At 44.5% G+C, this 23,121-nt stretch overlaps 1 protein-coding gene across 1 annotated transcript in view; it reads left to right on the forward strand.

Annotated features, from left to right (window-relative positions):
* Positions 1–19,124, forward strand: part of PTH1R (parathyroid hormone 1 receptor) — a 126,882-nt gene extending 107,758 nt beyond the window's left edge. Inside the window, exons 9-13 of the mRNA XM_052808891.1 lie at positions 334–400; positions 3,974–4,068; positions 5,970–6,111; positions 7,330–7,371; positions 8,411–19,124. Of these exons, the coding sequence (XP_052664851.1) occupies positions 334–400; positions 3,974–4,068; positions 5,970–6,111; positions 7,330–7,371; positions 8,411–8,773 (709 nt within the window). The 3' untranslated portion in view covers positions 8,774–19,124. The remainder of the gene's footprint in view (positions 1–333; positions 401–3,973; positions 4,069–5,969; positions 6,112–7,329; positions 7,372–8,410) is intronic.
* The last annotated feature ends 3,997 nt before the right edge of the window (positions 19,125–23,121 follow it).

Genomic DNA, 23,121 nt, shown 5'->3' on the forward strand with positions numbered 1-23,121 from the left:
TTTTTCTGGTAAGGAGGTGAAGAAGAAGTGGAAAAGGGTGGGTTCCTGCCCAGAAGGGACAAGTCTCGATGACTGTGGAGAGAGCTGTTCCACCATCTGGAGAGAATAATTTTAAATGTGTTTAGTAGTGGTTTCAGCTTTGAATAGTATAACAGCAGGAGAAGGGCTATTTCGAAGCCATGCTGACTGAAGGCAGGGTTAGATGTAGGTCTTTCCACTGCACCAGGCTGTGGAGGAACCCGTCCTTCCCGGGTGGATTTCTCCAACAAGACACTTGAATCTGTTGCTCTTTGTAACCAGTGATTTCCTGATGGGATGTCAATCTCTTCTCAGGTGTTGGGACTTGAGTGCTGGCAATTTAAAATGGATTATTCAGGTGCCCATCCTGGCAGCTATCGTGGTGAGTACTGGCTGATTGGGGGGGGGGGGGAGGCAGTGCCTTTCGCCAATGCAGGCTCAGTGGGAAGAGTTGAGCCAGGCTGCCCTACTCTAATCACCCTGTTAATACAGCTCCTGCCTTAGCAGTGGGGAGTCTCTGTATATCCAGTTTAAGGGCCTTATATTTGACCTGCCTTTAAGTTTGATAACTGCATACAGCAGAGGGGTTTATGAGCAACTTCAAGTTTTGCTTAGGAGAGAAAAATAACACAGGGATAAGACCCTAAAATCATTACTGAAACAAACATACAAGCCACTATTTCCAACCCATGTGATACTGGAAACCCTCAGGCATCATAACATGTTCTCACCAGGCATTTCCAGTGGGAAGAACTGGAATTTGGGTTCTGTAGCTGGGCCAAACTTTTTCCCCAGGCATGCTTCAGTGTCATCAGATTGTTTCAGACACATCTTTCTGAACTGATAAAAGCTTGGGATACCTCAAAGGGGGGGATGAAAGTTAATGATCCCAGCTATGAACGGACATGATGTTAATCACTGGTGGAGGATTACTTCAGCCCCTACCCAGGAGCCAGAGGGGACAGAAAGGATATAAGTGACATTATCCAAACACAGGACTGAGCTCTCATAAGCTGAAGAGGCCATTATAAGATGTGATTACCTGCACAACGGGAATTCAGTGGGTAGTTATGTGTTTGCTTGAGCAGGGTCCTAACTCACTAGAGAACCTGCTTCACAGTTTTCATGAATTACCCTCTTTCCTCCCTCTGTCTTTCCCTGTGGTTCTCCATTACTCCATCTTCTGATGGTTAGATGAGTGCCTGCAAAATAACTTGTCCACTCCCACACATCCTAGTCCCCCTTTACATTCATCCATGAGTAGCTGAGTGGAGTCAGTAACCATCTTTCTATAGTCTTCAGAGAGTTTTGCATCAAGCTCTATATACTTCCTTCTGACTCACAAATCAGGAGGCCTTGGAAGATGGTCAGTGTGGGTGAGAAGAAAATCAGACCATATGCATATTAACAGCAGGAAAGTTTCTGAGGTGAATATGCTTATATGTGCAATTAGGTGAGCTGCTTTGGACTTGGGGGGGAGGGGGGGAGAGGTTCTTCATCAGAATTTCCTTTTGGTGGAAATTCTCCACCTGGCTCTAGCAATTAGTTCTGCACCTTGGAATAAACGAATCACCAAGCCCACATCGTGGTCATTGGAAATGAAATAGTAGGATGGAGAAGAAAGTTCAGATAGTTCAACCAGATGAATGCCAGCAACCCCATTGCATTTAATTTAAAGCCCAATTAGCAGAGGAGAAAGAGCTCAATTGAGGCTCATCCTTGTAAAAATAATGTTTCTCCATGAAGCTCTGCTGTGCTTGTACCCTGGCTATTTGCAAATGCAGCTATTTATCATGCAAAAATATTCTGTGGGTTGTTTCTGTTTAATTTCTGTGGGTTCATATTGTTCACTTGGCTGCCTTTTCAATTCCCACACTGGCTGGTCATAAGTTGCTGGACTAAGTTATGAATTTTCTGGATGTACTTGCAGAGAATTTGGAGGCAGAGGGGCTCAAAAATCCCTCCATTCTGCTGCTAGCTTTGATGTTATTCAGTAGTCTGGATTTCTTTTAAAACTTAGCACATGTTTCAGGAAGTCAGAGGAGTTCTCCTCCTGACTGTGATAAGCTTGGACATCTTCAATTTAGCCGACAAATGCAGAGCAAGACCCCACTATTGAGCATTTGAAGCTAGAAAAACTCATATGAGAAACAAAGCCTGCCTTTTTTTTTTCCTTTCAGATTCGTTTCCAATGAAAATGAATTATATGCCCCCAGGCTGTGTGCTTCTCTGCCTGTCAGTCTATCCATCCCTTCCTTATAACTTTTGTGCCAGTCAGTAAATTCCAACCAAATGTAACTAAGGGAATGGGCTTGCATGGATGTTAAATTCCCACAAACCTCATGAAAACAGTCAAATAGATATGGGAGAGATATTCTATTTATGCCCCTTCAAGTGAAAGGGTGAGGTACGACCTTACCCCCTTTTTAACACAGAGGAGAGCTGTTCAAAATGAACTTGCACCTCGTTAAAGGAGAAGGAATCCAACCACGGAAGACAAAGCCATAGCAAACCAGGCCGTGTTCATTCAGCAGCTCAGGGAACTACTTGTTTTAACAGTGAGGATAATTAACTGTTGGAACGACTTACCAATGGTTGTGGTAGGATCTCCGTCATGGAAACACTGAAACCCAGATCTGCTATAGCTCAAACAAAAATGAATACAAGGAGGTCTTATGGACTGCATTTTGCAGGAGATCAAACTAGAGGTTCACAATGGTCCCTTCTGGAGTAAAACTATAAGCCTGTGTGCGGCATGGTAATTTGTTTCCTTGAAATGCTGCTATACTGGCATCTGAGGATTCAAATGAGTGCTGCAAGCCTTCAGAGAAACCCATAGGCATCAGCGTTAGCCCAGCAACATGGATCTGCCCAGTGCAGACAGTTACACAATGGTTCTGCTTTTGGCTTTGCCATAGTCCCAAGAATGGGTTTGTATGGGGCAGCAGCAGGTGTAATCCCAGCCCCGGTGAAACCAGTCTCCGAATCCCTCAAGCATCTCCCCATTTTTCATCTCTGTTAAGTGGCAGCGTAGCCGCGAGATGTTGTCGTCACCTTTTGCTGCATGGGTCGCCGTGAGCATATTCCTGTGGGACTAGCTTAGCTTGGCTGAGCAGCTGGCCACCAGTTGGGTTCATAGATGTGGCTCCCTGCGTAGGAAGTAGATATTGCTTCCTCACTCTCCTTATCTGGTCCATAATAAACACTCCTCCAGCGGGAGAGTTAGCGGTAGACATACAAGTGAAGTTTTACAGTTGTACTGCCCTTCTGCATTCTTGATCTGTCATCTCTAGTTAGGTCTGCTCTCTGTCTTCATCACAGTGCAGTTTGCTTGCTCTTCTTTGCTTTTGCACATGGAAATATGGAAAGGCATCCTACTAATGCTTCTCTTAGCCTGAGGAGATCTTAATCTCAGGTGGGCTGCAAGAGACAAATATAACCTAATTTCAGTCTGCTCCCTAGACCCCGAACTAAGTTTGAGAGATTTATGAGGCCATGAAAATGACCCGTATCACTGTATGGAGTTTTAAAAAAAGATAATGTGAAAAATACTGAGTTGTCTGTAGTCCATACCTCAAAATGCCTGGTAAGCACTACCTTATATATTGATATCATATCCAGTTATCAGGTGTCTGCCGGGCTAGCTAGCTCAGATGTAGGTATTTCCATGTGAAATGCCCACACCTTGTCAGAGAAAGCCATTCCCTTCTCTCTCTCAAGCATTCAGGTGAAACACCGCTGACTAGATCCCACCAAACACTGGGTCTTTGCTGGGGAGCTCCCCTCCGCAGGACAAGCTCTCCCAGGAGGAGCTTCATACACAGCATCATCAGGTCATTGCCACAGCCCCTTGACTCATCTTGGGGAAAGCGTTGACTAAACAACACTGTCATCGTCTGGATCTTTTTTAACAGTTATTCTTTCTTTGTTGTTTTTTCCTCCCCACCTCTTCCAGGTAAATTTTATTCTTTTTATCAATATTATCAGAGTCCTAGCAACCAAGCTACGAGAGACGAATGCAGGGAGGTGTGACTCAAGACAACAGTACAGGTGAGTCACATACCCTCTCCACTTTTGGGGAGATTTCAAAGTCCTTGTTTCACGCCCTTGACTACTGAGGGAGCCCAGGGTGACTAGTTCATGGTGTCTGCGCTGTAGACACCTAAAATAAGGTGAGAAGAATGCTGTCTTCCAAGTCTGGTAATGCAGAATGAATCAACAGCAGTTTAAACATCCCCTAAACCTTTCAAATCCAGCGTGGGGGACCTGTCTCATAGGTTAACGAGAGGAATTCAGTTTTTTCAGCCAGTTTGGAAGTGACTGTGCTGGCCTTGAACCAAAAGTGCAAAAATAAAAGCATTGCTTATGCTGCTGAAACCCCTAAAATTTGTACCAATTTATTTATTTCTATTTATTTCCCTCCTGTGCTGTGTAAAACTTGGTACTGTTTGTTAAATCTGCCCTTCAGCGGGTGTTTCAGCGCCTTTGCTGAAATGAAAAAAAGATTCCTAACTCTTTGCTGGAAATCTGGCCTTTCCTTGTTTGTTTTGTTTTCCTTTGTCCTGCCAGCTCTTCTCTGTTGATAATTAAGGATATTTGTAGCATGGTCAAAACTGGACAGAAAAAGCAGATTGCTGAGACACCTCGGCTGCTTGAGAGCTCCCAAGGCTTCTCATAATCTCCTGAGCCCGACTGACCAGCATGACATACACGAAGCGAGGAGAGCAGAATGATTTGGGCTGCAAACCATGAGCTCATTGCTACCATCTCACTCTCCAAACACAAGATGTTTCATGTGAAGCAGGAATGAGATTTGGCAGGAAAACACCTCTCCATTTTTCTTTGCTGCCCTGTCAGGACTCTGATTTATCTATTTATTTATTTCTCCCTGGCTGAAGCTTGCTATTAATTATGGTTTGGATGGGGCCTTCTCCTTTTAATGTGTTAAATTCCCTCAGTGGTTTCCAGTTGCTGGACAGAGGAGGTACCAGGCCTTTCTGGTAGTGATGTCTGCCCTTCTCAATAATTGCCTGCACTTGGTGACTTGCTGTAACTCTTGGCAGAAGGTTTAATCCTTCAATTAATATCACTTCCAGGCAAGGCTGGTTCCCTCAGGAGCAAACCCAGCCAAGTACATAGGTCCTATGCTGAGATGGAGCTGCTGCTTTAAAAAGGGGCTTTCCAAGCAATACTGCAGTCCAAAGGACCTCCTAAGAGTGTTCACCTTCTGCTTACCCTATAGCGCACTGTCCTCTTCCCCTTGATATCTAGAGCAATTCTGCTCCTAGATGCACTTCCCTCTCCATCAGCCCTGCTTGTTGCACAGGAGGCACTAACTCAGGGTGGACCTTCGTGGCTTGCCTCAATAAGCAGGCAGAATCACAGAACCGTTGAGGTTAGAAGGGACCTCTGGAGGTCATCTAGACCAACCCCCCCTGCTCAAGCAGTGTCAGCTACTGTAGGTTGTATAGGACCGTGTCCAGTCGTTGTAAGCTGAAGCAGAACCATCCTTCAGGGACAAGGACAAGGACAAGCTGGTCAGAGGCTGAAGGCTGGAAGCAGCAGCGCCTGTTGCTTTCCAGTCACCCTTCCACCCTCTACACATGATCCTGACCCAAAGCTGGGGAGAGTCTGAGGCTGAAAAAGACATCTCAGCGTCTTCATCTCCAGTACCTACAGCAGCATCACGTGGGGGCATGCATGTGGGGAGGGTTAGACTAGCACATCAAGACATGCTGGAGGATGGAAGGGGTTGTATCACATGGCACAAGACAAGCAACAGTTTGAAACTGCAGATGGACGCAGTGCCTGTGTAAATGCCAAGGGGACACGTAAGCAAGAACGAAATTACATGCAACTTGTGCCCAAGGTATGAGGTGGACAAGCCTGACAGGGAGGTTTACTCCATCCACTAATTTCCGCTGTGTCTTTCTCTTTCCTTATTGCTACAGAAAGCTGCTGAAATCTACCCTCGTCCTTATGCCTCTGTTTGGCGTTCACTATATTGTTTTCATGGCTATGCCATACACAGATGTGTCAGGGATTCTTTGGCAAGTTCAAATGCACTATGAAATGCTGTTCAACTCTTTCCAGGTATTGTAACTGTTAAATATGGGGGCAAACTATGAGAAAGTCAATGGGGAGAGGAGGGAAATGAGAGCGCAAGGTTGTCTTTGGAAGCAGGACTGTTTTTACAATACACCAGCTTTCATTCACAAGGTGATTTGACAGTATTTTAGCATCAAGTATGGTTTATATTTGCAAAACATAACATATAAAGGCTCAGTGTGTCCAACAAAAAAAAGTTCCTGTTGAAAGATAACTTGCCTCACAAAATAAATCCCTTTAGATCCAGGTTAGATGTAAGCTGGTAGAGATCCACAGAGACACGTTGTTTCAAATTTGTTTCCAATTTGCTTGTTCCAAGTTGTCTTTCAGTCCTGTGAATGGATTCCTCAGTTCTAGGTTTGGGCAAAAGGCAGGTTGAGTTACAGGACTGGTCCTATATAAGACACAGCAGCAAGAATACACAACTCTCTACAAGCAGAGCAGTGTTTGATCGTCACTGCACACCCCTCCCTGAGAGACTATCTTTTGTTTGACCAGCATGGATGATGAAAGGTGGACAGTGGGGTCTGGCCAGATGACAGTTTAAAGAAACTGCAAGGGAGATGGGGACCAAGCTTGCATTCATGTGCTTTCACAAGTCCTGTTGGGTGCAGATGGGTTAAAATAGTGGGTGACCTTAGCAAGACCTCGGTAAACTATTGGCCGACAAAAAGATGTGGATGGTTTGCTCTCATCTGAATTCCTTTGCTACTCCCACTCAGCCAGTTCTGCTCCGCACACAGGCTGCCCCACTTACAGCCGGAGCTGGAAAAGTCCCGTCAGGACCATCTCCCACCCTCCCATCCTACAGCAGGATCAGCTACATGTAAAACACTGGAAATGTTTATCCCGTAAGTTCATAAACACCTCCAGTGAGGTAGACCCCACCACCATCCCAGGCACCATCACCATCTCAGGACCTTTGCAAAACATCTGGGGGTGAAAATAGACCTGTTAGCTAAACCATGACCCAGAAGGCTTATATAGTCTATCTACTTTGTCAATAGTCTGCAAGGAAATGTCTATGTTTATCTGTCTCTCGTGCTACTGAGCAATGCAAGGTTTCCTACACATATTATATACAGCATATTAAGAATGTCATTGATTTCAGAGGAACACAGGGATGCTGGGCAGCACCATCAGGAAAGAGGTACTCCCATGCAGCAAGATTAACATTAATATGTCATTTCTTCTTCCTTCTAGGGATTTTTTGTTGCCATCATATACTGTTTTTGCAATGGAGAGGTAAGTCACCAGCTTCTTAATTATTTTCCTCCTTCATTAGATTGGTTCCACACACAGATGGTAAAGTGGATGCACACCAGCGTATCCTCACTTATTCTAGAGATGCAACCCTGTTTTGTACTCAGTGAAAGATCTGTCAGTCCACAGAGAAAGTTCATACCCTCGGTTTTGGTCATGTAAGACATCCAGGTGAATATGTCACCAATAAATGAGCTACTGGAAGTAGCTAATGGAGAAAAAAAGTGTGTTTTTTCTTTTCCCAGCATGAATACTGTTTAGTGCTGCTTAATTTCAGATCTGTGGCAGGAAGAAAAGTGGACTGATAGAGTAGCTGCCTAACCAGCAAGCTCTTTTCACTGTCCAGGCTTTTTGAACCTTCTTTTCTATTTCCAGACTGATGTGTTTTGATGTCTTTTTTTCCATTAATTCCCTGTATGGCTGCAAACTAAGAAACTAGATGGTCAGTGGATGCACATCAGGAAAGAACAGAGCTACTTTCATGGCCCAGCATAAGGCCGGTTTGGCCTAAGTTTATGTATTTTAAGGGGAAATGCAACTACAAATATGCTGCTTATGTTCTACAGCACAAAACCAAGATAAAATCCATACCATAAGGGGAATTGATTTCATCCTAACTTTAGCCATCTAAAAGTGGGCTATTCAGTCTAAAGTAGTCAGCTAACTCCTTTCTAGAGGAAGCGGCTAGTGACTCAGGCATCTCTGATGGTGGTTCACCCCACTTATAATTGATGCCAATGGTACCTTGAGAGGATTGTCTCCTGGATGTGCTGCTCACCATCCCTTAATCCTGGGAGAGAGTTAACCCACATTTTCAGTTTTATGTTTTCAGGCATTCAAGCTTCCCAATGTCAAATATTTCATTTGGAAAGGGCAGATGTAACGTGAATTTACTGTTCCTTCCAATTTCACTCCCCAGAGAGTTTCTCACCCATTCTGTTTGTGGATGCTACCTCCTTCTGATACTCTCTGCCCCTCTCTCCTCCCACTCATGCTTTTTTTTCCCCCCCTTGTCTCTCAGGTCCAAGCAGAAATAAAGAAGTCATGGAGCAGGTGGACATTAGCACTTGACTTTAAAAGGAAAGCACGAAGTGGGAGCACAACCTACAGTTATGGACCAATGGTTTCCCACACCAGCATCACAAATGTAGCCACAAGAGGAGCACTTGCCCTCCATCTCAATACGAGACTTATACCAGGGACCCTCAATGGACACCGGAATTTGCCAGGTTATGTAAAAAATGGCTCCATTTCTGAAAACTCCATGCCTTCTTCTGGACCAGAGCAGTACAACAAAGATGAGGAGTATCTGAATGGCTCTGGGCTTTACGATGGAGACAGACCCACAGTACTTGTTGAAGAAGAAAGAGAGACAGTGATGTAAAGAGAGGAGGAGAAAAAAGAAGCAAAAGGGTGAAAAAGGTTCCTGGAGAGCATTTAGTGGGCAAAAGAATATCAGGCCACGCATCGGATGCCAAGGGTTTCCATACAGTTTCTCTGTTCTGTGGAACGAGAGGTTAAGTTATATGGGAAAAAAAAGTGAGCCACCAATGTGGCCAGCTGTCGATCACATACATATACTCAGTGATCTAAGTCTCTCTGGTGTTAACGGAGGCAGGGCTATCCAGACCCGCGGGCCTTGCTACCTGCTAAACAACGGAGATACTGAGAGTTCGCGAGGGAGGTTTGCAAAGCAGCACGTGGTCCTTGGACCTCTGGGAGAGCGTGGGCAGCCAAGGAGGACAGGAGTCTCACCCAGTAAAGCAAGAGTCTTGCAGGGAGTGTACAGTGCCATCTTCTTGTGAGGGTACAAGCCACCCTGGGCATCAGTGTCTTCAGTTTGGTTTGCTCTTTCCCTGTAAAGTCTGCCTGGTAACACACACAACACTGATCAAGACCTCTCGGGGGTCTTCGTGCTGCCCGGTCTTGCAGACAAGTGCTCAACGCGGACAGCTCGGTACAACCGGTCGCGTGTTTTTCCCTTGGGCAATCTCACTCCTTGGCAAAATGCTCCTCTGGGGTGGGCAGGGTTAACAGCTCATGGCTGCTCATTGCAGGCAGAAAACTCTGTTCTCCTTTCCCTGACCTGAGTCCCAGTAGCAAGCCAGAAACCAGTGCAATTTTAGGATGGAAAATGTGGTTATCAGAATGTGCGACATTTTTGTTCTTCCAGATGCAGCAGTGGAGAGGGGCCCACCAAGCGGGTTGAGGCAGGGCAGGGAATTTGCAGATCTTGGGTATGTGTGCCTGTGTGTGTGTGGCTAAAATCAGTTCAGAGGGTAGCTAACTCAGCCCTCCCTTTTTGTGGGTGCTCATGGAAACAAGCTTCAGTCATTTTTTAAACCTCTGAATTGCTTCTCATTCTGCCCTCTGAATTTCCTGTTTCTCACTCGTCCAAACCCTCATGAGGAGAAAGACTCCATCAACAGTCTGCCTGTATCACTCAGAAGCACCAGCTGCTGGATACAGCCAGGCAAACCTACCTTCATGAGATCCAAAGGCAAAATTTGCTGGGTAAAAGCACAGGGATTGCTCGTGGATGGTCACCTTCTGAACATCTTCTGAACTTTCCTATTCTTTGTGTTTTGGTCACGCACACACATATGTACACCAGGTCAGACTCAGCTGGTGTAACAAGTCTAAGTTCAACCAAAGACACTGAGTTTGCCTAGAGATGCTCAGATGAGGAAATGCTATTGCCATTGCCTCCAAAGGGAAGAGCACAAGGAAATGCCTCCTTCCTACAGGAGAGAGACCAGGAAGATTTTGTTACCGTGCAGAGTTTCCCTTCCTAGTGCTTTTTGCAGGGTGTGTGAAAAAGTTGTTTTCTGATGCATGTCATCTTCAGCAGCGAGGAAGAGGTGGTACAGCCCTTGTTGGCCAACAGTGCATCGTGCTGGGTGTTTCACACCACCTGATCATCTAGCGAAGGGTCTCTGCCAGTTCCCAAGCATAATACAGAATTGCCCAGAAGTGGGAAATTAGGAACAGTAACTAAACTTCCTATTGCAGCACGTGCTTCCCCAAAGGGAGGACTCTGGCTGAGCCAGCCTGGCCACTCTCTTCAGCCCCGGTCATAACATCGCTATTCCCTTGCTGCAGTCTAAGAGTCAGGGCCTCATGGTGCTTTTTTTTCTTATTTCTTTTTTTCCTTCTTGGCAAGTTTCTAGTACCTGAAGTATTTTGACCTCACCTGGCTGTTACTCAAATGGAATAGGAAAGGGGTATTAGGCAAGTTTGCAGAAGTCCTTTAGGATGCAGGTGGGGCCAATGGGATAATCCACTCTCTATCCTGATCCTTTAGATACAGCTGCTGCCTCACATCAACCAGTACTTCTAAGATGCATCAAGTCGATGCAATCAGCTGGTCCTCTGAGCGCAAATTAAGGACTAACTCCCCCAAAACTCTGAAGGAGGTCAGACAGAGCAGTTGGGATCTTGACTCTCTGTACCACATCTTCTTTAAACAACTTCTCAGCTTAGGGCCTGATCCAAAGCCCAGTGAATTCAAGGAAAAAAACTCTTCCCTTCGACATCTCTGAGTTTTGGATTCAGACCTGGTAGGGGATGTGGTGGCTGAGAGGCAGTCCTCTGTCAGGCACTGAAGCACCTCTCCACCAGCTGCAGACATACATGAGCAGGTCTTTAAAAGCCAGTATTTATTTGTGATGTTCTTTTCTTGTTTTGCATCATTGAAATAAGTCAAAGCTCATCATAACCATTTACCACCAAATGGCAGCTATTAAAATGTAAGGTTTTCAAAGAATAATCTTTTTTCATGCTCCCTTATTATTGTTGTTATTATTCATATAACAATACTAGCAACAGTATTACAGAGAAGTTAAGTAATCTTGCAAGAGAAGTCAACTCTAGCGAAAATTTGGCATGGAGAGCTAACCAGCTCTGCAGAAATCTGGGCCAGCCCAGCTACACTGACTGCTTGCCTTTTCCTCACAGATGCTGGTATGGCTTCTGGAGGCAATCAAAGGGGGCAGAAATTATTAACAGTGGGCTGTCAGAGTGTATACAGCTGTGTTATTTAGCATCCCATGTGGCTGAACCGCCGATGAGAGAGAAGAACACTGAATATGCTGGCTCTGGCTTTCTACCCTTCCAGAAGTACGTTGTGCTTAAATCCTGCCAAGTAGATGCAATGACCCTCCTGATTTTCTCACTCAAAGAAATTGCTCAGTATCGTTACACTGCTGGAACAAAGCAAAAAAAAGACCAAAAAACCCCCCACCAGTGACTCACTATTTGCTTGTGTTTGTTACTGAGAACTCAAGATTAATAAATAACATGTTTGACAATCACTTAGCAAAGTTCAAGGAATTAGCAAAGGCCATAAAATTATTTATAAACAAATACAACACCCCTCATAAAATGCAGCGCTCACTGAAATGCCTTCATCATTGGATTATTTAGAATAAATGTCTAAAAACTGTTGTTAAACCTAGACAAAAATTACATGCACAAGGGATGTACAGGGGAAGAAATCTTTTCTTAATCCTTTCGATTACAAATCATACATAATATTTTTTTTATTTCTGGGTGTTCATGTGCATGAACAATATTCATGCAAATATTGGGAAAATGCTGATACCGAAACAGGGGAATAACTGCCATTAAGGCATAGCAGACTGTACGTTTGTCAAAGCCTGTTCCTACCTTTCCTGGGCTGATCACAATCTCTTGATTGAGTGTATAGGCCACGATCTATTAGCTAGAGGTCCAAGGACATCCTTCACTGATTTTAGTGAGGAAGGGATCAGACCAGTGATGTCTAAAAACAGAGAAGAAACCACAATTGGCAGTTGCGATTTGCCCTGGAAGGGCAAGCAGAGCAGTCCTGCTGGTGCTTAGCCAAAGCCTCTAGATTCAGAGTGGGGTCCCCTTTGCTTCTTCCATCACCAGAAGATGCGGGCGTTTCTCAAGGACGGTTTTTCCCTGTTCAAAGGTCTGAGTCCACCTGGGGTGACAGTTCTTCTCCTGTCTGAGTTACTAGTGCAAACATAGTCCCGAAGGCCTTAAACAGAAACAGAAACGTGGTGAGGTGAGGATGCATTTGTCTGTGATTTATCTAGTGACCACTGCAAACCTTGCAAGCAGGACAGGGTTTGTGCCCATCCTGGTTCAGGTCCAACATGGGATGGTGGAGCAGAGAGAACAGATTGCTTTGGAGTCGGTGTGCAGCAAATACATAGGCAAAGAGACTTTCTCAAGTTCACTTCAAGGAGGAGGCCAGGGTCCAAAGGAGCTGGTTGCCTGTATTTTTCCAGTTTTCCCTCCTCCATGGTGTCAGCTTTGTGCCCCTTTTCTTCCCATCCTGTAAAGCAGCTGACAGCGCTCAGGAGTCCTTTAGACCTTCTTGCTTCTCTAAGCCTGCTGGGCTGGCACAGGCCAAGCTGCTCACTGCAATATCCCAGCTGACTGGCTCACATAGGGAGGAATCTCCTTGCCCACCTTTTGGATGGGTGTCCTCTTCTCCAGTGCCACAGAGATGTTAGGCTTGGGCAGGGAATCTCACCCCCTGCCAGGTTCATTGTACCAGCCCAGCAGCTCTTCTATTCCCACCCACAGCAGCCCAGTATACTTTTCCTCATCAATCCTTCCTACATGATCTACCTCTTTTCTGGATGGACACAGAGCTGTTAAATGTTCCTCAGCATTGTGTTTCTTAAGGATGACTTTTGGCAGCAGCCTTGTCATTTCTGCTTTGTCTGGATATGTGCAGACAAAAGTTTTTACACCTCCTATATACTGCTTGGTCTTGGTTCAGATGAGATCATGTCTTGTCCTATTCCTCACCATTCCTCAACTCTGCTTCTTCTTGTCTGACACATATTAGAGCCAAATCAGTTCACAAAGATCTCCCAAAATTGAGCTCTTCAGCCAGGGATAGGCTTTGTTTATCTGTTTATGGGCAATTGGCTGAAGGTCATAGAACATCCACAGTGCTGGTAAGAATTTTCCATTTTTTAAACTATTAAAATACATTAAGAGGGAAGATCTCCAGTTTTTCATTTCTGTTTATTGTTTTGACAAACTCAGTGGCTGGCTTAAAAGTTTTTTAAATTTCAGGTTCTGATGTTTCAAAAAGTTAAGACAAATCATTTATAGGTTGGGTTCTCTTGCTCTTTCACTAGCCGATTTTTCTGCATACCTTCCACCTATAAAGCTTCAAGCAGAATTACTGATGATGAGGAGAGTGATCAGTATATCTCTTAACTCATCTGAATCTCTCACTATGGTCAAAGACTCATTCACCTGAGATAGGACTGCATGAAATGAGAGAAAGCACTTTAAGAGTTGACCTTTAAGGGAGAGGTTGTATGAACCTGTGAAGTCTTTTAATGTGCAACATTGCTTCTTATTAGTGTATATGCTTTTTTCCACCTGTTGGTGCCCATGAGTTTGCTGAAAACAAATCTTTCCCTCGTCATGGAAAGTTAAGCAGAAGTAATGTGGTTCACATCCTCTCTTTCTGGCCTTACCTGAATTTTATGACATTTTAGCTGTAACAGGAAGCAAAAAGAAAAAAATACCTGGGGCAGCATGTTCCAAACTTGGGGGGTAACAGCTCCTCAGCTGTATATCCTAGGTCACAAATTGGCATTCACTGATGGCTGCAAGTCGTAAACTGCTCAGCAGGTGAGGAAGCTTTGTTTTAAGGCCATGAGCAGGTTAACGTATGTCTTCACCATGCCACCTCGCTGCTGACAGCACCTGCTAGGTAAGACATCACGTTGCACCCTCAGACAGGTCTAGGAAAATCAGCTTTTTTCAACAAGATTTATGCTGGAACAGGTTTGCTGATTGATTTTTTGTTATTGCTATTTTTACTGCTATTGCTGATGGGCTGCCATGTTCTGCAGAGTAAACAGAGGACATATATGATATCCCCGGCCAGCTGCAGAGCTTTTCAAGCATCCAGTGTGATTCTCCAGACAGAGTAGATTTTATATCCCATTCCTCTAGGGTGTCTTGAAATGAGAAAAATATTAAACTGTAAAGGAAATGAGTTTGTGAAAGACCCTATAAATAAATTTCCATCATGATTGGCCATGGCTGTCTGGATTTGCCTGGAAAACATAATAGTTCATGAATTGTATAAGTAAAATAAAGAGCATGTCCCTCTCTGTGGACATTCATTGGAAGGTAGTTCTCCTGTTTTTGCCCATGGAAGTGAAAGGTTGCATCTGCCAGACAGCAAATACTGTTGGCCCAAAGGAATGTTTTGTTTAGAGGCAGCAAATCCTGCTATCTGTATACAAATTATTGGGTTTATCCTGTTCCACCCAAACTATTTCTCATAAAATCAAGACTCAAGCTTAGCTCTTAATTAAAGGTGGGAGAGCAAAAGAAAGCAGACGTGAGTTGTTGTAAAGACACATAATTAACTGAAAAACATTAAAACATTACTCCACCACTTTGATTAAAAAAAAAAAAAAAAAAAAAAAAGAAAGCCTGGGAAATGCAGATTGAATCTGTTTTCATTCAGGAAAAAGACAAAAAATGCAGGTTGGCTTTTCTTTTCTTTTTTTTTTTCTTTTCCCCCCAATAATGCTCAGTTGTCCAGAAAGTTTGAGCCAGAAATCTAGTCTCCTTGGTGTTTCCATGTCCTCCTTGACCTCTCTGTAGGAAATATTCCACAAGCCATTGTAAACGAGTTGGGATGGAGAGCGATACATGGACATACGACTCAGAACCCACCCTTGCCTATGACCAGCTACTGGTCATTTAAAGCTCAGAGACATCAAGCGATCTTGTGCTGAAACAGAAATATTGCTAATGTGCTTCATTTAGTGGTCAACCCCAAATTAATTTGTTGTCTATATATCAAAACTTGTAATAGGCAGAGTGTATCTTGATGAGGGTGCTTCTTTACTCAGTGTTAACAGACATCTTCACTGACTGCTCTTTGTCCTGTGGGAGGTTTTGAAGATTTTAGAGCAGGTATCTTCTACTGAGAGTCCACCAGTTCAAGACAGGACTGAGACGTGATCTTTTGGCAGTGCTAGCACATTCCCATGTAGCTACTTCTCCTGTAGCGTTAGGCTGATGGTGAACCATCAACCGTTTCAGACCTTTGAGGCTGCTTGTCCCTAGCAGGTAGAGAAGGCCACAAAAAGGACACCAGCAGGGTGTACACTCCTACCCTCTATATTGATCCCAAATTCAGATTGGTTGGAGTCCTTCTCTACACTTAACTTCTTTTTTCCAAACTGACCCTACAAAACAACCCCCAAAAACTTATTTAAAGAACTTGGTTAAGCATTTCATTTTCCATTTTAACTGGATGCAAATACAGGGGGTTTTATTGCTAGAAGCCAATCTCAACTCTCAGTTTCAAAACCGATCTAGAGCATCGGGATGGGAACATGATTTGCTCAGATCAGCTGCACAGTGCCCTAGTCTCATCATACCCATCGCACTGGGCTCAGAGCACAGGTACCCTGGCAGAGGTGGAAGGTCGATCGATCAAAATAGTCTTTTGTTCTTGGTGAATTAATAAGAAAAGGGTACAGAGAGCAAAAAAAAAGACTCGCTGTCTTTATGCCACACTTAAGAAGGATTATAAACAATAAAATAGTAATTATAAGTTATCTTTTGTTTATTTCTTCGGGTTCTGTTGAGTGCTCTGATGGGGTCTGTGGAGTGTCTGGTTTTCTGGCTTCTCCCAAGTGGACAGAGTTCTCTGTGGTGGACAGAATAGCTATAATGAGCGGACAGAGTCATTCAAAGCCGGTCTCTAGGGCAGGACAGTTAGAAACAGACCTGATGTTGATTTTATATTTGTTGGCAGAAGGCGAGAGCTACGCCACTGAAGTTAATCGAGTTAACTCGGTTTAATGCCAAGGCAAAACAGGTCTGACTCTAGACCACGGTTCAGGACTCATGTACAATTTGCATAATGGAATTAAAATAAAGCTTCCAACTCTAGCTACAGAAATACTCTGCTGAGAATTAGAGACCAGGCTTGCTGTTTGGGATTAAATAAAAGGACACCCAAGGCATCAGCTGTCGCATAAAACAATCCCATTTTATCTGTTCCTGCCCAGATTAGTGTGTTCTCCCCACTGTCATACACTGTAGTCACTTAGCCACACTCAGCTCTTTCAATTGATAGGGATTTTTTCTTAGCTCCTTCTTTCTTTTCTTTTCTACCCTAATTGCATGTGAACTCAGATCCTCCAAGTTTTCTTGCTGTCTTCCAGGTTTAAGCTAGCCCCGCAGTATACAAAGTTCAAGATAATATCAACATTTTGCCAGGACTTGGGAGACAAGTGGGGAAAAGAATGTCACAGGGGAGCATTAAAAGAAATATTAAACAAGGTTCTTCTGAAACCTTTCCCACAGACCAGGGAAAGGTTTGCAAACCTTGGCACAGCATTTCATCCTCCTACTGAACTCACTCGTGTTTTGCTCATAGAAGATCTCAAGCCATTCAGTATGTCCTGCAAAGCTCACACAATGTCTTTCCACTGTCTTCAGAGGGCTTGGGGTTAGAGCTGGTACACCGCTATTAAATATTCTTGTTTAATTGAAGTTTAACATTCTGATCTGCTCATGTGGTTTCTGTATCCTTCCCTAGGTTGGTACGTTAGTGCTGCTTTGGGGCACACTTGCAGAACTGTCCCTTGAACTGCCTTCGTATCTGTAGCATGTAGTAATTACTGGACCCATCTGGGGCCATCTCCTCTCTGACCGCGTCTCTTGATGGCATTCAGTACTGACGGGCAGCAATGCTGCTTTGTAAGGGAGCCAAAGGCAGCATTTGCAAGAAGAGAGTGCAACAAGCTTTGTCCTAATTCAGAACAGATTTGCAAGACTCCAGTGAGGCAGGGCAGGGCTGGAAATCAGCTCAATGTCTGGAAGGGGCCAGGAACAAAAGAAAAAGTTATGGAAGAGCTGACCCAGATGATCATGAGTAATTAGGAAGTCTTATAAATCTGGCTTCTTTTCAGGCAGACCTCTCTATCCAGCACAGATCTGACGGAGGTAGACTCTATTGCACAATTACATTCCCTCCTAAACCGGGGATGTCTTGAGAGAGCAAATAGGGGGCATGTAAGAAAGTCAGTACAACTTTCTCTTCTTCTTCATCTTCACTTGTACTTTTCCCTTCTTTTTTCACCTGAAAAAAGGGGTACGTTAGAACAACCTCAACATGAGAACCTGGGATTCAGACCCATTTCTCCTGGTTCCCACAGAGTAACTTCTCCCTGTGACCGTAGCAATTGTTTTCCTGGCATATTAACTAAGGAATTTGATGGCATTTGATTATCTTCCTCAGACTGAGGGTTAATGATTCTGGGCTAGCCATGTGGTGTGCAACAACACAGATGTGCTGGTATCAATTTGGGATGAAATCCTGACCCCATGAAAATCAACACCAAGACGTCTGTTGATTTCCGTGGAGTGGGTTTCACCCATAAATTCTGATGCCAGTAAATTACCTCCCCTGTTCCCAAAACCTTACTTGCTACCCATATTTCAGGGTGTCTTTTTTCTTTAGATCAATAGCACTACAAGACCAGAAAGCAGACATCAAGAGGTAGAAGATGGTCTGAGTGGCAGGCTTGTCTCCTGAAATGCTTCACGAGTGACAACATTAGGCTTTTGTATTGGTATCAGCTTCTACATGTGGGGATTTAGGATGTGGTAGATATTTGGCTAGAAAAAGGCATGGGATTAAAATGTTTGAGATAAATGGGATTAGTGTGCACTGGGTTTCCAAAATGCCTGGGCCTACATCCTCTGAAATAGAGATACAATATCCACTTGAAAGACTGCCTAAAACAAGCTTAAATGAAGGGTGTTCTCCAAACAGCAGACCTCAAGCACCTAAAACAGAAGACAAAACAATGACTTCACCAGAGAAGCATCATCTATTTAAACCAGAGCATTACGACAGGCATGAGCCCCTCTAAATAGAGAGTTGGGTGCTTCTTGCCAGGCCAAGCTTTTACCTTTTTATTTTTCTCTGTCTAAATTAATCATTCTTCCTCGAGAGCTGCAGGGAGGGATGAACAAGAAGCCATTTGTCATTAGGTGTGAAATCTTTTAAAGGACATGTCGTATGAGGTAGAGCTGGTGGTAGAGGAAAGTCAGTTGGTGGCGGAAAAGGAAGGACAGGCATAGCCAAGCACCATCACCCAAACCCGTCCCCTTGCCCCATCCCCGTGTTCAGAAACACTATGTCGATCTCTTGCCATCTGCATGAGCTGGGGTATGCATGAAGAGACAGACCTGCTGCTAAAACTCATTGCTTCGTCTCAGCAACTTCAGGGTGACCCAGCCATGGTGGTCACCAGAAGTGATGGGGTCTGGGCATTAGAAAAAGGATTCAGCCATTCCCAGCGGTCTGCCAGGCTCAGCCCGAGGAGTCTGTTTTCAAGATATTGGCTCCTTTTTTCTAGTCTGAGCAGGAGGGAAAGGAGCTGGGGTGTGTTCTCCCCCCTCCAACAGGAGTGCTTTCACTGAAGTGGTTTATAAGACCTTGTTTCACTTCAAAAGAGGGACAAAACTGAAAAACTAAAGGACAAAACTGTGATTTCTTTCTATGCGTTATGGGGACATTGCCTTGTGTGTGTCGTCAGGCAGGCATTTGGTTTACATTCCTCCACTTCTGCTTTCTGTACGGACCAAAGTAACAAGCGGAAAATGACAAACCACAGGTGTATGTAAAAGGGAATTAAAATAAAAAGAAACCTTTATTGATTCTCGTGAAACATTTCTGCTGCGTCTTTTCCTGCCTATAGGACTCAGAGCCTCAGGGGCATCACATAGGTTAGGTATTCCTCTGGGTTCATGAGGAAGGAGCTCCATGAGCTCCTCCAGTTCATTAAGGATACAGAAAGATGGGAGTGAGCTATGTCTCTGGAAAACCTTTGGGAACACTTCACACTGGGTGGCTTAAATACCCACTTAACTTTATGGTTTTCAGGAGCAATAGGAACAAACGTGGTCAGCTCCCATCCGTGCTTCCTGCTGGGCAGCAGCTTCTGGAGACATGCTAATTCAACTGCTGACAACCTTCTCCTTATGCATGCTTTAGCTTCTAAATAAGCCAGCTGATTTACTGAAGCTGAAATTTAAGGCTTTTCCTCCCTGAGTTTAGTCATGGCATTTCTTTTGATGCAAAAGTGTGCTTTGGACAGGAGGAAGAATTGGGCAACAGCACTCTTTGTCCCAACACATCGCATACACTCTGTGGCTGTGTACCACCACTCTAACAGCAGTCGCATTCCAGCAATATTTTCAGGAAAGCCAGTCAATGACTACAGGTGAAAACAGGGAGTAAAAATTTTCTGCTCTTTTAATTGGACCAACTTTGAATGATTGGCCTGATTTCAAAAAATGCTCAGGTCCCAGCAGCAAGGAAGGAGTGAGAACACTGCTGAACAAAGGCAGTTGCGCAAACGCTTGCTCCAGCTGGAGCTCTGCAGGTCTTGGCTGAGAATGAGATGGGCTACTGTATAGATTGAGTGTCTTTATCCCATTTAGTGACTTCAATATCAACATCAGATAACATCCAGGAGCGAGAAAAACAACATTGCAGAAGGTGTTCACGCATACAGAGCTCCTCACGCTTATCCCGTGGGGGTGTCTACAATGCCACTTTGCTGTGATGCCTGAGTAGGTGTGACTCCCATCCTATTCCCGTTGTTTACACACAAGCAAGCTTTGCTCACAGGTTCTAACCTGAACTCTGGATCTTAATAGAGATAGGCCAGGTGTAGTCCAAATCTTTGCTTTCAGCCAGGCTTTCTTTCACCTGAACAGAGAGGAACAGGACAGAGCATACTGCAGCCTATCCACCTCCAGGTGTCCTGGCCTCAATTCTTTCCAAGCACGGCACGGATGACTTCAGACCCAATAGAAGCTGGTAAATGGCCAACCATGTGGATAACAGTTGCTTGGGTGATGCAGTTCGGTAAGTCTGAGCTTTCCCCTCATATCACATTAGGACTGTTTCCTGCATCATTTGCATTGACTTTCATTGGAGTAAAAGGGTGCATGGCATCTCTTTGGCCGTGGCCCTAAACATCAGCTGGAGAATGCAGTAGAAAACTGCAGAACAAAATAAAGCAGCGGCAAAAGGCAAATTGGAAAAAAATCACCTTTTTCTCTTTCCCTAGTCCCAAAGCACGGTGCCTTCTAGCTCTCTTGTTCTAATGTGGTTGCAGTGGCTATTTTGAAGGATGCTCTCATGCCACCTGATACACTCACGGTATCAGTGTCATGAGGGGCACCTCATTCCATTCACAGCTATGCCATGCCTTCATCCAGCACAGCACAAACAATGCAGGGTGGTTCCCTGGACCACTGCCCTCGCAGAGAGAGAAGGCTGTAACTGGGCAAGTGCAAACGCTACTCCTCGTGAGTATGATATATAATCACAGTAAAACCTAACTGGTGGGGACCTTTACAGAATGTCATCCCCACTGGCTAGACTGCTCAGTACTTTCAAGCACTCTTTGGAACTCATTCCCCCTGTAACCTTTCCCTTCTCTTTTAGCCAATCCAAAACTAAACGGTTTCAGAGTCCACAACTAAGCACTCAATTTTAGTTATGCACAAGGCCCAACTCAGTGGAGACTCTTGCTTCGCACAGTCATAGAAATAGAATCATAGAATCATTTCGGTTGGAAAAGACCTTCCTATGTGAGATTGGGGCCCTTCTGTGCTCTACAAACAAATGGTGAATTAAACCAGCTGATGCCAACTGCACACATCCTGCATTGCTGGTTCCACAGCACCCAGCTGCTTTCTTCCCAGGCATAACCAGTTGGAGAAAACGTGACTTTATGCACCATCCCATTCTGGGGTAGATTGGGTAGCAGGTTCACTATGCTGGGCTGCTTACGGGCACAGGTGAAGCAAGAGCAGCATGGGACATTGGCAGCTCCTATGCTGATCATACACAGGATGTCTAATTAGGCAGAATCATTTTGCCTGTGAAGCAGAAAGGAAGGTGACCAGCACAATATGATGTTCTCCTGCAGTGGTCTTGTGGTGCAAAGAGCTGGCAGAACCAAGGTGGGCTGGGTGCATTCTGCCTGGAGTTGGGCCGAATCACAAATGTAACCCTCTCCCAGTGAGCACCTAAGCATATCCCTAGATACTTAGCCATTCTACTCCCACCCATGCTGCCAGAAGTCTCACTCTTAAGACAGTTTCTCTCCAACTCTTTTCTGCACTTTGAGCCAACAATTCGACTCAGCCAGGGGCAGATGAGAGCTAAAAGCCCTTAAATGCAACCTAGGTGAACCTGGAAAGGGAGGTAGTGATACTGAATCAAAGACAAATAAACAAGCCAGGTCTAGACTGACAGAAAAACATGCATATTTTTCCCCCATGAGAAACAGAAGTCTCAGTTTGCTGCTGGCTGAGCAATTGGCAGTTCCTAATCTCTTCAGTTCTCTCTCGAAGAACGAAAATTTTGCAAAGAATTTTCCATTTCTCTGTGCTCCACTGAATGCCACAAAGATTAACAAGTAATATTAGCTCCACTGGAGTACCTTCATCTGCCCATGGAAAATAGAGGACATCTAAGCAGCCAAACTTTGAGCAAGAAAAATAAATTAAATCCAAACTATGTCTGTTTGGAAGAAATACCCCTTTGGAGAAGAGAAGGATTGATATCTGCCAAAGTGCTAACAGCTGGGTTTTATATGCAGTGCTGTATAAATTTTCTGTAGGAGGAACACTGGATGCAACAATGGTGAATGATTTATCTGCAGCAGCAGGTGTATTGCAAACCACGTTTCAAGCTGCTTTGTGCGTGTGTGTGGTGAGGTAGGAGGGCTTCATCAAGTGGTAAATTGCGGCCACCTATGCAGTAGGTTGTGAGCCAACTAGGCTACTCCGTGAGTCTATCTGGAGTATCTCTATCAATTCCAACATCAAAATAGCTCATGTAGTACTTGTTGAATGTGCTTTATGGGCTGCTTGGGAGATAGCAAAGTAGCAAAATCACCTTTATAAAGCAGAAACCTGTAACTCCTATTCTTAAAGGCTGCTCATTCCTACTTGATGCACAGTTCCTACTAGTTTGAGAAGTAATTAAATGGACTGTCTCTTCCAACCCTAAATTTCAAGCTTGATTTTGCAAGGTTTCTATCCATGTCTCCCCCAATATTGCTGCAGTCCTTCCTCTCTCCTGAAGGAGTAAGCAATCCTGGAGGACATCTTAGCTCTCCAGAAGTTAAACAGATGAGACCTCATTAACTTTTTTGGAGGAACCATGGTGTCTCTCAAACAACGAAATCTCCAGTGGGCTGAACTGCCACTTTTGGGGGTCATGACCTGAAAGGCTCATCTGTCACATGAGATCCCTCACTGTGGGAGACCCCAGGAGTTAGCCTGTAGCTGGGAAATTATTCCTACCCAGCTGCAGAAATCACTTTTTACCCATGACAGCTCCAGACAAGACAAGCCCAAGCCAATCCTCCAGCCTCTCTCCCATACCATGACCTTGTAGGCTAGATCTAGTAGGGGTCACAGAACAGGAAAGAAACCCTGATACTGAAAACACATGAGATACTGGTCTTCCAAATAGGAAGGAGGGAGCTACGTCTGAATGGGAGAGATATCACTGACCAGATGCAAACCCAACTCCCCCTCATGGCTTGGCTCCTGCCTAAGAGTATATAATTGCAGATACTCTGAGAGTTCAGTTAGAAGACAATATCTGCAGAGAAAGTGCTGAAGGAACCTGAGATG

Source organism: Harpia harpyja, chromosome 1 (assembly GCF_026419915.1).
Source record: "Harpia harpyja isolate bHarHar1 chromosome 1, bHarHar1 primary haplotype, whole genome shotgun sequence".
Classification (NCBI taxonomy): domain Eukaryota; kingdom Metazoa; phylum Chordata; class Aves; order Accipitriformes; family Accipitridae; genus Harpia; species Harpia harpyja.